Source organism: Tachypleus tridentatus, chromosome 10 (assembly GCF_004210375.1).
Source record: "Tachypleus tridentatus isolate NWPU-2018 chromosome 10, ASM421037v1, whole genome shotgun sequence".
NCBI classification, from domain to species: domain Eukaryota; kingdom Metazoa; phylum Arthropoda; class Merostomata; order Xiphosura; family Limulidae; genus Tachypleus; species Tachypleus tridentatus.
In genome coordinates this window covers 128,325,796-128,340,976 of record NC_134834.1, presented here as the reverse complement: position 1 = coordinate 128,340,976, position 15,181 = coordinate 128,325,796, and the positions used below count along the sequence as shown (strand labels likewise).

Here is a 15,181-nt window from a genome sequence, read left to right as displayed (position 1 = left end):
ATCCAGGTTTTATATTTTGTATAGTTTAAGGAAAACAGTGAGAAATAGTATATATTATTGCTTACCTGTGACGATTTCCTCATTTTCCGTATTTCAGAGGGCGGATATCGCTGTGACTTCATTCACGATTAGTCACGAGCGCGAGAAGGTCATCACTTTTACCAAACCGTTTTTCGATTTGGGTCAAACAATTCTACTTCCACGAAGAAACTTACAGGTTTCCAATACACTGTTTGCTTTTCTTTCTCCTTTCGATACGTTACTGTGGATGTTGATTATTATTTCAACGGTTGGAGCTTCTTTAGCCACATACTTCTGCCAAAACTTTACTCCTGACAATTACCAAAAAGGGATGCTGTCTTCGATCCACAAAAGTCACTGTCCAGTGGCCAAAATGAATCAAGCAACAGGTATTCCTTTATCTGAGGCCCTGTGGTTAGGGTTCTCGTCTTTGGTTAATCAGGTAGGTAGCTTTTGTATTGTTACGTTGTTGCTGTTGAATAGAAAGAACATTTCTTATCTGAAAACACGAAAAAAAAATGTAATCACCATAACAGAAATGGTATCATGATACGTAGCTACATTCCAATACAAGCTTATACTGGCCAGTGGAAAAGAAAGCGGTTTTTACACAATTAATCAAAGTCTAACTTGATTTTCAGTTTTGTTGTTAGTCGTCCGTAAACTCTAAATTGAGCGATTTTTAATTTATCTATGCATCGTAACTTCAGAATAGATCTCACGTTTCGAAAGATCCGTCTGGTTATAAATATAAACAGAAATATTTAAATGGATCAAGGTTACGTTTTTAATCTTTCAACTGCTTCATGTAAGTAGTTCTATGATCATACCATCGCTGCAACTGAAATGAATGTTTATATAATTCAGTAGAAAGGTAAATAAACTAAATCTAATTTCATTGATATTTCATACATCATAGTCTTGAACTTTGTATTGGTCATTTTAAACATCGTAGGTCTTAACTTTGTAATGGGCACTTTAGACATCACAGGTTTGAACTCTGTAACGAATATTCTAGACATCGTAAGTTTGAAATTTGTAATAGACAATTTAGATATTGAAGGTTTGAACTTTGTAATGGATATTCTAGACGTCTTAGATTTGAACTTTGTAATGAACATTTTAGACACCTCATATTTGAATGTTGTAATGAATATTCTAAACATCTTAAAAAATGAACTTTGTAATGAATATTTTGGAACCTTTATATTTGAATGTTGTAATAAAATTCTAAACATCTTAGAATTTAACTTTAAGAATAAACATTTTAGACACTGAAGGTTTGAACTTTGTAATGGAGATTTTAGATATCTTATATTTGAATTTTGTAATGAATATTGTAGGCATCGTAGGTTTGAACTTGGTAATTAACATTTTAAACATTGCAGATTTGAACTTTGTAATTGATGGGTGTTATATTGTTTTTTGAATGAGACGACGCTTTAACCTCTGTAATGAAAAAATTAGAGAAGATTGGACTAACTCGTGAATAAAATAGCCATATTAAGGCCTTTGAATTCTAGTACAGTTGTAAAATTCTGAAAAAGCAGTTGGAGATATAGTTTAAACGATAAAGGTTATAAAGTGCTTTTAATATCGAATACGAAAAGAAAGATGGAGTTTATCAGGAATGAGGGATTCGAATTGGTAACACGTTCTTGAATACATCCGAGACCACGATCTAGAAAAAGAAGATGAAAGAAAAGCCAGAAAAGATGTAGATGGAAGATATAAAATATGTGGACATCAGGAGAAAGGCTAACAGCAGGATGTTTGAAGGGACGTGCTTGTAAACCTGAAATGGTTTACCATAAAGTAAAGAATGACTTAGTATTCGCCTATCGCACATTTTCATTTTATTTTACGCCAGTAAAATCAAGACACAGATATACTTGTATACTACCCTTGCCCGACCCTTCAATAAATGATGGGTTAGAGGTTTGTTAAAAAAATGCAGTGTGTATTTTTCTAAACGCTGAAAAAAAGATGAAGCATCCAAAAATGAAAGGCTTAAGGTTTATTATAAAAATTCTATCACAAAGTTTGGGCCTAAAAAGAATAATTTCAAGTGCTATCATTAATTAAAACTTATGGCAATACGTATGGAAGAAAGAAAATATGATTTATCGAAAGAAGTAATAATACAACAAAAAACTCCACGAAAACCTAAAAAAACATACCAGTTATGGTCACTAGCCTCTAACTTAGATGTTTTTAAAACTCACCAAGAATGTTGAAATGTGTACGTCAAGCTATGTATATGCATTAATAAAAACATAAAATAATCTAAAAGAGTGGTTTTCATGCCAGCTTTTGTGAACGTTCGATGTATTATACGCATGCTCAAGGCTATAATAATAGGTCAGTTTTCTTGCTAAATGACAGAGACGAACGTTACCAACAGACAACTGACTTATATATTAGATATTACCGGACCGTCTTCCTTAAAGTCCTATTCCATTTCACTTTATTTTAGTTGTAATTAGAAAGCTTAGTTGTTGTTGTTTTTTGTGGATTTTTTTTTCTACAATACACAAGATGGTGTTGATGAAAGAGATTTACATTTCATTTCTAGACTATTGATCCTGGATTCATCAACTTTTCCAGCCCGAGTTGTCGTCGGGTTTGGTGGTTCACCAACGTTGTACTAATTTCTGCCTACACCGCTAAGCTAGCTGCTGTTTTTACCTCGGAACGCCTTGTAACAGGTAATACTGGGTGTTACGCAACGGTATGTGTTTACTGTGTATAAGGGAAACATATGTACGGGAAGTACTGTGCATCAGAGAAAGATTAGTGTAATACTGTGTATCAGAGAAGAATTTGTATTACGGAAACGTATATAGTCCTGTGCTAAAGTATTAGGACAAGAGAATATTTTGTCATGTTTTCCAATTTATGGAGCTAATTCTTCCATGTCATTACATAATGTAAATTTCAACACTGTGGTAATGTTTCATTGATACCTGTCGACAACTGAAAGAGCCAGAGAACAGTTATCATTTACCCATGTACTTGTACCAATAGTATGTCATAATGTATATGTAAAAACGGCTCGTTTGGGTTGAGAAAATATTTTACGTAGAGGAGCGAACAACGTTTCGACCTTCTTCGGTCATCGTCAGGTTCACAAAGAAAGAAAGAGGTAACTGATCGTAAGCTGACCATATGTTTGAAAGGGGTTGGGTAACTGAGTGTCAGAATGCAGAGGGCGGTGTTAGATTGCTTGCGTTTCAACTTGTGTCATAAAAATATTGGCTAGAACTGGTGATACTGGGTTGCCCATGCTTAGGCCATTTCTTTGTATATAGTTATGGTTGTTGAACATGAAGTTTTGTCTTCATCGTGGTGAATTCTATATACAAACAAATGGCCTGAGCATGAGCATGACCAGTTCAGCCAATATTTTATGACACAAGTTAAAACACAAGCAATTAACACAGCATTACATCCACCAATATACTGGTACAGATATGTAGACGACACGGTTGCGTGATTCAGATCTACAGAACACACACTTAATTTTTTCAATCACATTAACTCTATACATCCCAATATTAACTTCACATGTGAACAGGAATAAAGCAATCAAATATCATTTCTTAACCTCAAAATTACAAGAACCGACACACAATTCAAAACAGAAATCCACCGAAAAATCACCCATACTGGACTGTTCATTCCTTGGGACTCAGCACATGAAACAAAACAAAAACTCAACATACTAAGAAACCAAATAAACACAGCCATAAAACTATGCTCACCAGATAAAATTAACGATGAATTAGACAAAATAAAACAATACTTCATCAACATCAATAAGTTTCCCCCACAAACCGTAGAAAACATTATACGCACACACCTAGACAGAAAGCAAAATCAACTAACTAAAGTAAATATATCTCACGAATCAAAAAATCACGAAACCATATACTGCTGTATACCATATATTCCTGACATCAGCAAACAAATAACCAACATTTGGCAAAAATTAGTAACAAAATATGACATTCCAGCTAATACCAAATTTATTCAAAAACCAGGCACAAAACTGAGGTCTATACTATGTAAAAACTACACTGACAAACACCACACCAACATTATTTATAAAATACAATGTGATAATTGCCACAACATCTATATTGGAGAAACAAGTAGAAAAATGGAAACCTGATTCAAAGAACATAAAAAAGTCACCTTCACACGTTTTCGAACACTGCAAGTCAAATAAACACAACATAACCATAGAGAACACTCAAATACTAAATAAAGAAACAAACATAAACAACGCAAAATTAAAGAAGCCTTACTTATACAACAACTTAAACCCAAAATAAACCAATACAAAGAAACACCTGTATATCTATATTAAAAATAATAAAATAAATAATTTAAAAATTATATATTCAAACATCTAACACCGCCCTCTACATTCCGACACTCAGTTACACAACCCCTTTCAAACATGTGGTCAGCTTACGGTCAGTTACCTCTTTCTTTCTTTGTGAACCTGACGATGACCAAAGAAGGTCGAAACGTTGTTCGCTCCTCTACGTAAAATATTTTCTCAACCCAAACGAGCCGTTTTAACATTTATATTTTTCTCTACAAGTGGGTTTTTTCGACATCACTGAGTATGTCATAATGGTTCTAACTGAATGAATACAGTTGTCACACTTAGGGTCTGAAATAACTGTCATGGTACCCCATGTAGTGTCTTAACTATACAGAAAGGAGTTAGCGAGAACCTAACATATAATACCAGTATATGCTAAAAGAAATCAATCTAATAGCGTTCCACAAATAAGCCTTGATAAAAAGTGTTTAACACTATATATTAAGTTTTGTTGTCACGCGAAGGACAAAAAAAAAAAAAAGGATAATTGTCAGTAGAGCTGAGAGTTCGCATAAAAGCTTTAAATGATGCTGATTGGACTCTACGACAAGTTGCTTCAAACTTGAAATGATCCACATACACTGTCAAGTACACCCTAAAACATGAGACTAAGACAGGTAAATTTGAAAATAGTAAAGGAATAGGCAGAACACCTAAACTCAGTGATACTGATGTTAAGTATCTTTGTTTATACAGCCTTCAGGACAGAAGGAAGACTGTCACTGATCTCAAGCATGAGATGAACAACCATGTACCAAATGACAGAAAAGTGTCCAGATTTAAAGAATCTCAAAGTATTATCTTTACAAGATATGAGACAGTTCAGTAGAGATTTTGCCAATGACTCAGCTGTAGATACATGTCTGAATGAATGTTACAATGGGTGTTTAGTCACTAAGAAAAAATGCTGCTTAAGAGAAACAAACATACAAAAAAAGCTGACAACATCATTGGATTTCAAACAATTGGATGAGGAAATCTTCATAAAGATGCTCGTTACAGATGATTCAAATTGGTTTTAAGCAATCAATAATAGTCATTTTAATGGAAGATAGTAGATTAACAGTGCAATTAACATACAATCTAGAGTGACTGGGCCAATACAAATGTAAACTACATCTCAGTCAATGATGTTGGAAAAATATAGATAAATTTGATGGCACCCTGAATGCTAGCAGGTACAAGCACATTATTATCCATGACTTCCTCAGAAACAAGACTTACCGGACAGTCATTCTTCTTCCAGGATGACACTGAGTGAGTGATCCCAAGCATGTGACAAATTTGATGAAACGATTCTTAAAAGAAAAAATACAGAATATTATAGAATGTCAAGACTATGTGAGAAAAATGGAAAATAAGAAAGTTATATGGAACAAAACAAGTTTACAGGCATACATAGATAAAAGAAAGATAAGCTACTACATTTAAAACAAATACGAAATACTAGTGCACTGCACAGCTTATTTCATTTTATTTTGTTTATCGTAAAATGTTTACAATAGAAATAAGTGGAATAATTAATTGAAATTCCTCATTCTTTGTGACCCTTGTACGTGCATAGGCTCTGCTTTTAAAAACTGTCATCAATTGTCAAATTAAGATTACCGACATCTTCCTTTGAAAATATGTAAAACTGGACACTTTACAAACTAACAGCCCTTAAAATTTAAGTCAGACTATAATATGTTTAACATCTGAAAACTAGGTAGAATTTAAAGTCTTCCCACTTGCAGCTTCGTGGCCTAGTGGCTAACTTGTTATATGCAGGCGTGACACATACTTCCTGTCTCCCCCCCCCCCCCACTTTAAAAAATCAAACTTTCCATTCAAGGGAACCATTATGTTATTTTCACATTCCACTGGCGGTATTTACCTTTCAAACTGGACTTTCTCAGGGAAAAGATTCCTGTAAAATGGAACATGCATTACTGAAATAGTCACCAATCGTTTTCACAGACTGGTCATTTGATACTCCAAGGATAAATCGTCTTTATATTACAGTGAGAGTTACAACCAGTCAAGTGGAAGAGTGGTATTATTTTCTGTATATACTGCTATGTTTTCTACGTCTGGAACAATTTATAGCATTAGTTCTTGATTCATGATACACGTTACAAAGTTCTCAAGTAAAGGCGCAAATAAATCCACTTGTTTACCTTTTATTATTTTAAGTGTTAAATAAAGATTATTTTATCGTTCAGACTCTTTCTTTGCTTCACATTCAGTCGAGGACAAAGAATTCGAATATACTCTGTAACGCATTTGCTAGCGAACCTCCTGTTACGCTATGGAAATTACCGGATTACTCTAAGTCAAATCAGTGTAACTAAAAAGTAACATAACCATACCCTGCAGTGAACTGAAAGGTTTAAGGTTCGAATACGCCTTGCCCTTTCAATTACGGGTATATTAAAAAGTGACTATCCACTTAGGCAGAAGGTAATGTTGACAGACAATTCCGTCGGTTTTCCTCCATATGGTTAATAATTCAAAATTAAAGACAACTTTAGGATCTCTAACCAAGTTGTTTAACCTACACATCACATAAGGTGCCTCCAAGATTCAAATAATCAAGTGTATTTACAGCCTAAGAATTGTTAATGATTAATTATTTATAATATTAACTTTAATATCTCAAATGAACGTAATTTAAACAGCCCTTAATTATGACAAAACATATTAAGATAATGTGAAATGTATTCCTTTAGACTCAAAACGTGGAAAGTTATTGTTATTAAGCACAAAGATACAGAGGGTTATTTGTGCTCTGCCCATCACGGATATCGAAACCAGATTTCTATCAGTATAAGTCCGCAGATAAACCATTATGTCACTGGGAGACAATGTGGAAAGTAATTAAAGGAGAAAAACTTAAAAACTTATTTGTCTGTTAGCGTAAAGAACGTAATGAATGCGAAATGTAGTTACGTGAAATTCTAATATTGTTTTTAACAATACTTCAAGTAATGTCTTGAAATGTATTGATCTAAATATTACAACAAATGTACACTAACAAATGTGTAAGAAGCAAACTAAAAGTCGTGGACTAAGGTTTCTTTGAACAAGCAACACGAGCCTGGCATACCAGTTTATTATGATGCTTGACTCGCAATCTGTGGATTCGAATCTTGTCGCATCGAATATGCTTGCCCTTTCAGTCGTGGGGGCATTATAATTTCGTAATTAATTCCACTATTTGTTGGTAAAAAAGTAGCTCAAGGGTTGGCGTTGGGCGGTAATGACGAGCAGCCTTGGCTCGAGTCTCTTATTGCTAAATTAGGAACGGATAATGCAGATTTGCCTTTGGGTAGTTTAGCGCGAAATTTGGAACAAGCCAAACCGAGCAAATCAAGGAAATTTATTCCACAGGCGCCCCTAGATTATGGAAGGAGTCCAGCGCTCGCTTTAGGACCTTGATAGCTCTTGGACACTGGACTAGCTTCTACGGATTCTCCTGCTGAGAATAACTTTCCTAATTTTGGTCCATTTTTACTGAAAAAGTCTGAAAGAGTGGAGCTCTCCTCCGCTTCCTAGACTGTGATTAATAAATATAAAGAAACAGTTACACAGTGTAATCCCCCCTCCATCATTACAATGGTATTTCTGAGTAATTACATAATTTCTATTTATTCTTTTTTGTACTCCAGAAAGACCATGACCACAATATTGACCATCGTTCACTTATTTCCTTTAGAAATCAAATCAATAGAGGATTTGGTAACTCAAGGTGCCATAGACTACGGAACCGTGGAAAACTCTGTGGTACATGAATTCTTTGCTACCCACCAGATGGAGCTGTTTCGAATTGCTTTCCAAAATATGAGGAACAAAGATACTTTCGTACATACAGCCGGAGATGGCATCAAGAGAGTGCGCCAAACATCATCTATACCTCTAGGTGGGAATAAAATTTTCAGCAAATATTTTGGGTAAAAAAAAAAAGACGTTAGCACCATCTGTTGGAATTTTAACTTATCGTTATCAATATTTTTGTTTACTTGAAAAATGTTTTCTATGTCAATATCGATAATAAGATTAAATCAGTAACGAAAGGTGTAAATGCAGGATATTTTGTTCTTCAGCGAATATTTTGAAAGAGGAAAACATCAATATATAATAATTAAAACAATATTCATGGTAGTAAAATACACGTAGGATAAGCATTGTTTGTCGCAAGGCACAAAGTTAAATAATGACCTGTTTATGCTGTGATCACCGTGGGTACCGAAACCCAACTTTTAACGTCATAAGCACTGAGAACTAACGCTTAACAATAGGAAAACAAGATAATAAGTTTGTAAATTACATTAAATATATTCACGACCTGCAAATTTGGAATCAAGACCATATTAAGCCGTATATCCTTTTGGTAGTTAATTGGTTACATTATTGTTTGGCTGATTTTAGTTTTCAAACACAACTACGAATGTTTAATTAAGTATCAGAACTATTACTGTATATAAAATCAAATACTCTTTTTTTAAGCTTACAGGCAATAATAATCCATTTAAAATTCAATTATTTACAATAACCAGGAGCTTCTGGTCGTTATGCCTTCATTTTCGATTCTCCTGTGTTAGACTTCGCATCTCAGCAAGAGCCATGTAACACCGAAACTGTTGGACTTTTCGCACCTGTAAGAAAGTTATTTTCCGAATTTATTTCGCCATCTAGCGGAAACATTATTAAGATATTTGTTTCAAAGTGAGTTAAAAGTCGTTTTTATTAAGAACGGCCCAAATTATATTAAAAATAATTATTATACTTTTGAAACTTTGTGCGAATAAAACCTATAATCTGCAACCACTTTGTTTTGGATTTATTTTCCTTACAATATGTTACCATTTTATTTTTCTCTATAATCCGTAACCATTTCGTTTCATTTTTAGTTTTCCCTAGAAGTTATGACAATTTTATTTTTATTTGTTCCTAAAATCTATCATCATTTTGTTTTGTTTTCCCTATATTTTACAATTTGGTTTTGTTTTCCCTATAATATTTTACCATTTTGTTTTGTTTTTTGTTTCTCTCTATAATCTGTTATCATTTTATTTTGATTTTATCTTCCCCTCTGTTAACGTAGTGGCTTTTAATCGCTAGCTGTATCTGCACTTGTGTATATTGATTCAGCCATCGAGTGCTATTACAGAAAACATTAAACTGTTCTTCCCTATTGGAATTAATTGAAGTAAATGAAATCGATAAAACGCCTTTAAACAACATAACTTAGTTCAATCTGTATTATTTAGTTGTACACCTCCTATATATATTTTAGGAGTTATCATGTTTTATTTTTTTTGGTTACGCTACGTGAATGTAGAATATTTGATAATTACATATTCAAAGTTTTTTTTTTGAATTGCACGTTTTTTGTTGTTGTTATTTTTTGTCGCCTGCCGTAGTTCAGTTTAATTATTTATTCTTTCTTCTTGACACTTATAGGTATAGAGTGTTCTGTCTGTAATAGCATGGACTACTAGTAAGTAAACGATATATAAAACTACTGTTAATTCATAACACAGGACTTAATGGTATGTCCAAGTTAAACCGAACCCCAAATATTCTTATATTACTCACAACCGTTATTTCTTAACCACAGCAAAACTATGGTTTTGGTCTACAGAAAGATTCTCCCTATGAGGAAAAGTTTAGCCTTGGTATCCTGAAGCTGAAAAAAGAAGGATTTTTTGAAATGCTGTATGAACGATGGTTTAAGGGAATATGCAGCCACGTTATTGGTATGTGATAGCAATCCAAGATAAAGATTTAATACAAAATTACCTCACGTACTTTAACGCCTATAACTTGAACCCTAATGATCAGAGTTTGTTTGTTTCTGAAGTTCGCGCAAAGTACTCGAGAGTGTAAGGCTAGAAAGAAAGCAGCTATTCAACACTATCCAGCGCAAACTATTGGACTACTCTCTAACAACGAATAGTGGGATTGAGTGGAACATTATAACGCTCATATGGCTGATAGAGTGAGCATGCTAATGTCCAGAGAACTTTAACATTTATCTAATAAGACACTTACAAACGCAATTGCAGTGCTAAAAATGAAATATGCCAGATATAATCTACCTTTAGGAATAGTCATCTGTAGGCGCTTTAGTCCTTCTCTGAAAGCACTAGTATAACAAATGTTATAACATTCAGATTCTGAATTGCCAAATTTCCCATACTCCACCTGTGTTAAAGAGTGTGTTTGATGCGACACAGGAATTAACACAACACACGTTAGGTACTAAAGCCGTAACATGCACACTGAATGTCATTCAGAATTTCGGTGGGCACCACAAGAATTAACACAGATTTCATATCTGAAGCCAACTTGAACCTAACAAGATTGTTCTTCCCTTTTCTCATCAAACTGTATTTTGTTAACTCGTATTTCATACCAGTTGAGTGATATAACTCATGCTTATTTCTATCGGAAGCTGATAAGAATCATCTAATAAGAATGAATTCCTGAATTGCATGGAAGAGGGGTTTTGACCGAGACAATCTTCGTGTAAAATAGTATTTTAGCTTATTTTCTACGGACTGTCAAAACATTACTCAAAATATCACCTCGTGTGAAACATGGACTAAATAGATACGTCAGAGGCAACCAATCACTAACACCCGCCGCTTAGGGGGATAGAGGGATTGATTATCATGGTTTTAATGCCTATGCAGCTGAAAATGCTTATAAAACAGCTTACTGTAGTTCAAATGTTTAACAATTAGGTACGCCAACCATTGGGTCACGCACAGCCCTAGGAATCGCGTATTTATCAGACATTTTCATAATTCAAGACAAATTAAGTTTCCACGTCACATCATATTGAATTTTGACTGTGATGACCACTTCAAATCACTGGTGTATTTTGATAATCTCATTATCATGGCGTATCTGACAATTAACATACGAGGCCAAGTAGAACTGTTAATAATTGAATATTGAATAGTTTTTTTCAAACGTGTATCACTTTCTCTCACGATGCAGCCAAGAGCGACCACAACGAAAACCGTTAACGCGTGGGCTGTGCGTATTTCCAAATCATCAACCCTTGTGACAGTTACGTCTAAGAATAGAATTGTCTTTTCCATCATATCATCGGTTAATCTGTTAAATATTATTGCTTTCTGGCAATTAGAGTTTCAATAATGTACGTCAAAATGAAAGATATTTCTGTCACTCACACATAATAGGTAGAACATCTTTCATTGCTAATCCTGGGCTAGATCAAGGGATAAAAGATGGTCAGAACCAAATCAAATCTCTAAGGATTCAAATATTACAATTCAAGGACCCTAATAACCCTAGCACTTTCTGGGAGTATTTGTCTTCTTCAGGAAGGAATTGGGATGATTTACCAACACAACCCTAACAGAATTCTACATTCTGAAAGCCCCACTAACTCAGGAAAGTTTCCGTTGCGCCCCTCCCCTTAAAATAATTTTTACAAATGATAACAGCAAAACAAGCACTTTCTTAACCTGTTTTTAATAATTAATTCTTTTAAAAGATATTGTTTGTTATTAAGTGCAAAGCTACATAAAGGGCTATTTCTGTTCTGCCCACCACGAGTATCGAAACATGGCTTCTATTAGTATAAGTCCGCAAGGGGGCAATTATTTCTAAATGAAAAAAATATTGCAAGGAGTGAGTAAATGCGAGAGCAAAGAAAGCTATAAGAGCAAAGTGACGCCCCTAGTGGGAGTATGGCTGCAGACTTATAACGCTAGAAACCAGGTTTCAATACGCGTGGTAGACAGAGTATAGATAGCCCATTATGTAGTTTTGTGCTTAACTTTAAAGATAGAAAAGCAAAGTGACATCGTCTCGAACTTTTCTCATTTCACAATGTTTTAAATCCTAAAAAGGAGAAAATATTGATATTTATGTGATTACACTTTCTGGTGTTGTTTGTATTGACATATCAACTTTACAGCTTCACAGGGAAAATCAGAAAACTATCAACTGGCATTTAATGCCATGATTGGTGTATTTTCCTGTCTGAGTGGAGGAATCGGTATTAGCCTTTTGGTTGTAGCCGGAAGTTGGCTGGTTATTTATATGAAGGAAATGAGAAAGGAAAAGAAAGTAAGATATTTCAAGACAATATATAATTTTGTATTCATGCTTATTACTATATAGCGAGAATATTAATACTGAAGAGTTAAGTAAAGAAAAAATTAAAAGGTTTTGTTTGTTTTTTGTTTTTTTGAATTTCGCACAAAGCTACTAGAGAGCTACCTGTGCTAGCCGTCCCTAATTTAGTTGTGTAAGACTAGAGGGAAGGCAGCTAGTCATCACCACCCACCGCCAACTCTTGGGCTACTCTTTTACCAACGAATAGTGGGGTTGACCGTCATATTATAACGCCCCCACATATGAAAGGGCGAGGATGTTTGGCGCGACGGGGATGCGAACCCGCGACCCTCAGATTACGGAGGGAAATAAAAGCGAAGCTTTTATTAATGTTTTTTAATAATGTGCCGGCTCCACTCATTGAATCGAAAACCATCTACTTTTGCCAGCAAAGCATTTTAGTCAATGTACTGTAATTAAAAGAGAAGAAAAAAAAAACAACGCCGCAATACAATTTTTGTTACTGAAATAACACAAAGGATGACAAAAGACGATTGTAAATGGCCCACTGGACAATCATTTTGCATATACACTCTTGTCCAATAGACTGGATTGACTGCACACTTTATATTTATTCATCACTAGTTTAAGGAAAACTGCCATTAAATATTTTCAAAGAGCATCTGTTAGCAAGAAACAATTTTCAGTGTGCAGATGAACGAGAATTTATCTAACTGCTTTAGTATTTTCGTAACGCAAAGGTACTTGTAAATTAATTAGTTATATGAAGAAATGCAAAAGTCAAAATAGTGGAAATATCCAGAGGTTGTTTACAAAAAAAGGGCTTCTCATGAATACATTCAATCATATTTAAGAATACGTTATGCGTGTGAAGAGGGACAATGTACAAGTTCAGAGAAAATTTTAACTAGATGGACATTGTACTAATGGACTTAAGACTCCCTATAACTCACAATAGCAGTAATGACCTCTAATATTGAAATCACGAACGATATCGAAAATACACAATAATTTTTTTGGCAAACTGCCAACATTAAAACTCAACATGTTTCAGCACAAGATTGCCTTAAATGTAGTCTGTTAATGTTGACAGTTTTTAATGTCCTATTTAAATATTATTCCTGCTTTTACTTTTGAAAAATTTTCCACAAATTATCTTTAGTGATGTTTAATGGCCTTTGATTTTTTTATACGTCTAACAAAGATGTCCGTGTATCATCAGCCTAAACTTTTCAGTTACTATAGATACAGAATAATATTTATTTTCTACTTTTAGCTGAAAAACATCATACAACAACATTCACAGTTCACGATACATATTACAATCGAACTTTTATCAGTCTCTTTCTTGAATTACTGTCACTGTACATAACATAATCAGTAGATGGAGATTAAGCCTAACGACGACTCGATTTAATCCCAAAATATATGCACATATGCTACTGACACTTTTAACATAATATAATTTTGATTGTAAACATCAACTGCTGAGATAGGACGAGTTTCAGTACAACGTAGTCTAATAATAAAACTAACAGTGAAGTTAAATATACTAATAAACAGGCACTACACTGAACCTCTAATAAGTTCAATTTGCTACTACCAGTTGTGAATAATATATGGTCAAAATTCAAGAGTGACCAAATACGTCACACACCCGGTATCTTATTTAACTTATGGTAATCAGTAGAAGTTTGCAGAAATCAAACTATATTTTGATTATTGTTCAACAGATATTTCTAGGATATATTTTATTTTATACTATACAAAAATGTCAATCCTTTTAATATTTTTCTTACAGAGGCGTATGAGAGTTTATCCGGATAACTGTTCTTATCCAACAGAACGACTCGACCGTGAAGAAGCCATTTGGGCTTCGGTCACTGGAAGGCAATAACAGAAGTGCATCACCTTGAATAATGATTTATTCTACGTTTGTATTGTTAAAAACAAAGTACGGTTAGGCCTACAGCATCATAAATCAAAACTTTTTAAACAATACAATTCAGAATGTTCACAGTCACCTTAGTAACTTTTATTACAACCTTCATTGTTATTATTTGTATATTAAAAACATACGACAATAACTGTTTATTTGGGTGCTGTGTAATGTTTTAATATACAGGTTACATTTAGAGTTAGCAATGGAACTATTTCTATTACTAACTTACTGACACTATATTCTTAACAAGCCCAATACATGGTTTCACATACACACAAAAACAGTGTTCGTTTGGATTCTCTATTCTACACAAATTTTCACTGGTGAAATACAACCCTCGTCAATAATTCTTGGCTTTGTCAAGGTAAAATACGAAAACTAAGTACTTTTTTAAAACTAATTAAACTGCAATTCAAGTAATTAATTTTATTATTACAGTTATTAATAATAAGGGTTAAATACTGTCAGAGAATAATGAAGTTCTGCAATGTAATGTTTTCCAAAATTCCTTTAATTACTGTTAATTATACTTTCAGCTCATGCATGTTAAACAAAACAACCTAGGAGACTGAATTGGAAATTTTTTTTTTCTTTTCAGAAAATAATAGTTGTGAGTTGATGTTTTGCAATAATTCCCATTAATGGTTTCTATGAGCTTAAGATGCTGTTGTAATTGCTCTTGTTTAAAATACATATTTCCGATCACATTTTTAACCAATTGT

At 33.8% G+C, this 15,181-nt stretch overlaps 1 protein-coding gene across 1 annotated transcript in view; it reads left to right on the top strand.

Annotated features, from left to right (window-relative positions):
- Nucleotides 1–14,530, top strand: part of LOC143228501 (glutamate receptor 2-like) — a 28,236-nt gene extending 13,706 nt beyond the window's left edge. The window contains exons 6-12 of the mRNA XM_076459751.1: nt 98–463; nt 2,597–2,729; nt 8,115–8,318; nt 8,956–9,056; nt 10,020–10,158; nt 12,357–12,508; nt 14,319–14,530. Coding sequence (XP_076315866.1) covers nt 98–463; nt 2,597–2,729; nt 8,115–8,318; nt 8,956–9,056; nt 10,020–10,158; nt 12,357–12,508; nt 14,319–14,414 — 1,191 coding nt within the window. The 3' untranslated portion in view covers nt 14,415–14,530. The remainder of the gene's footprint in view (nt 1–97; nt 464–2,596; nt 2,730–8,114; nt 8,319–8,955; nt 9,057–10,019; nt 10,159–12,356; nt 12,509–14,318) is intronic.
- The last annotated feature ends 651 nt before the right edge of the window (nt 14,531–15,181 follow it).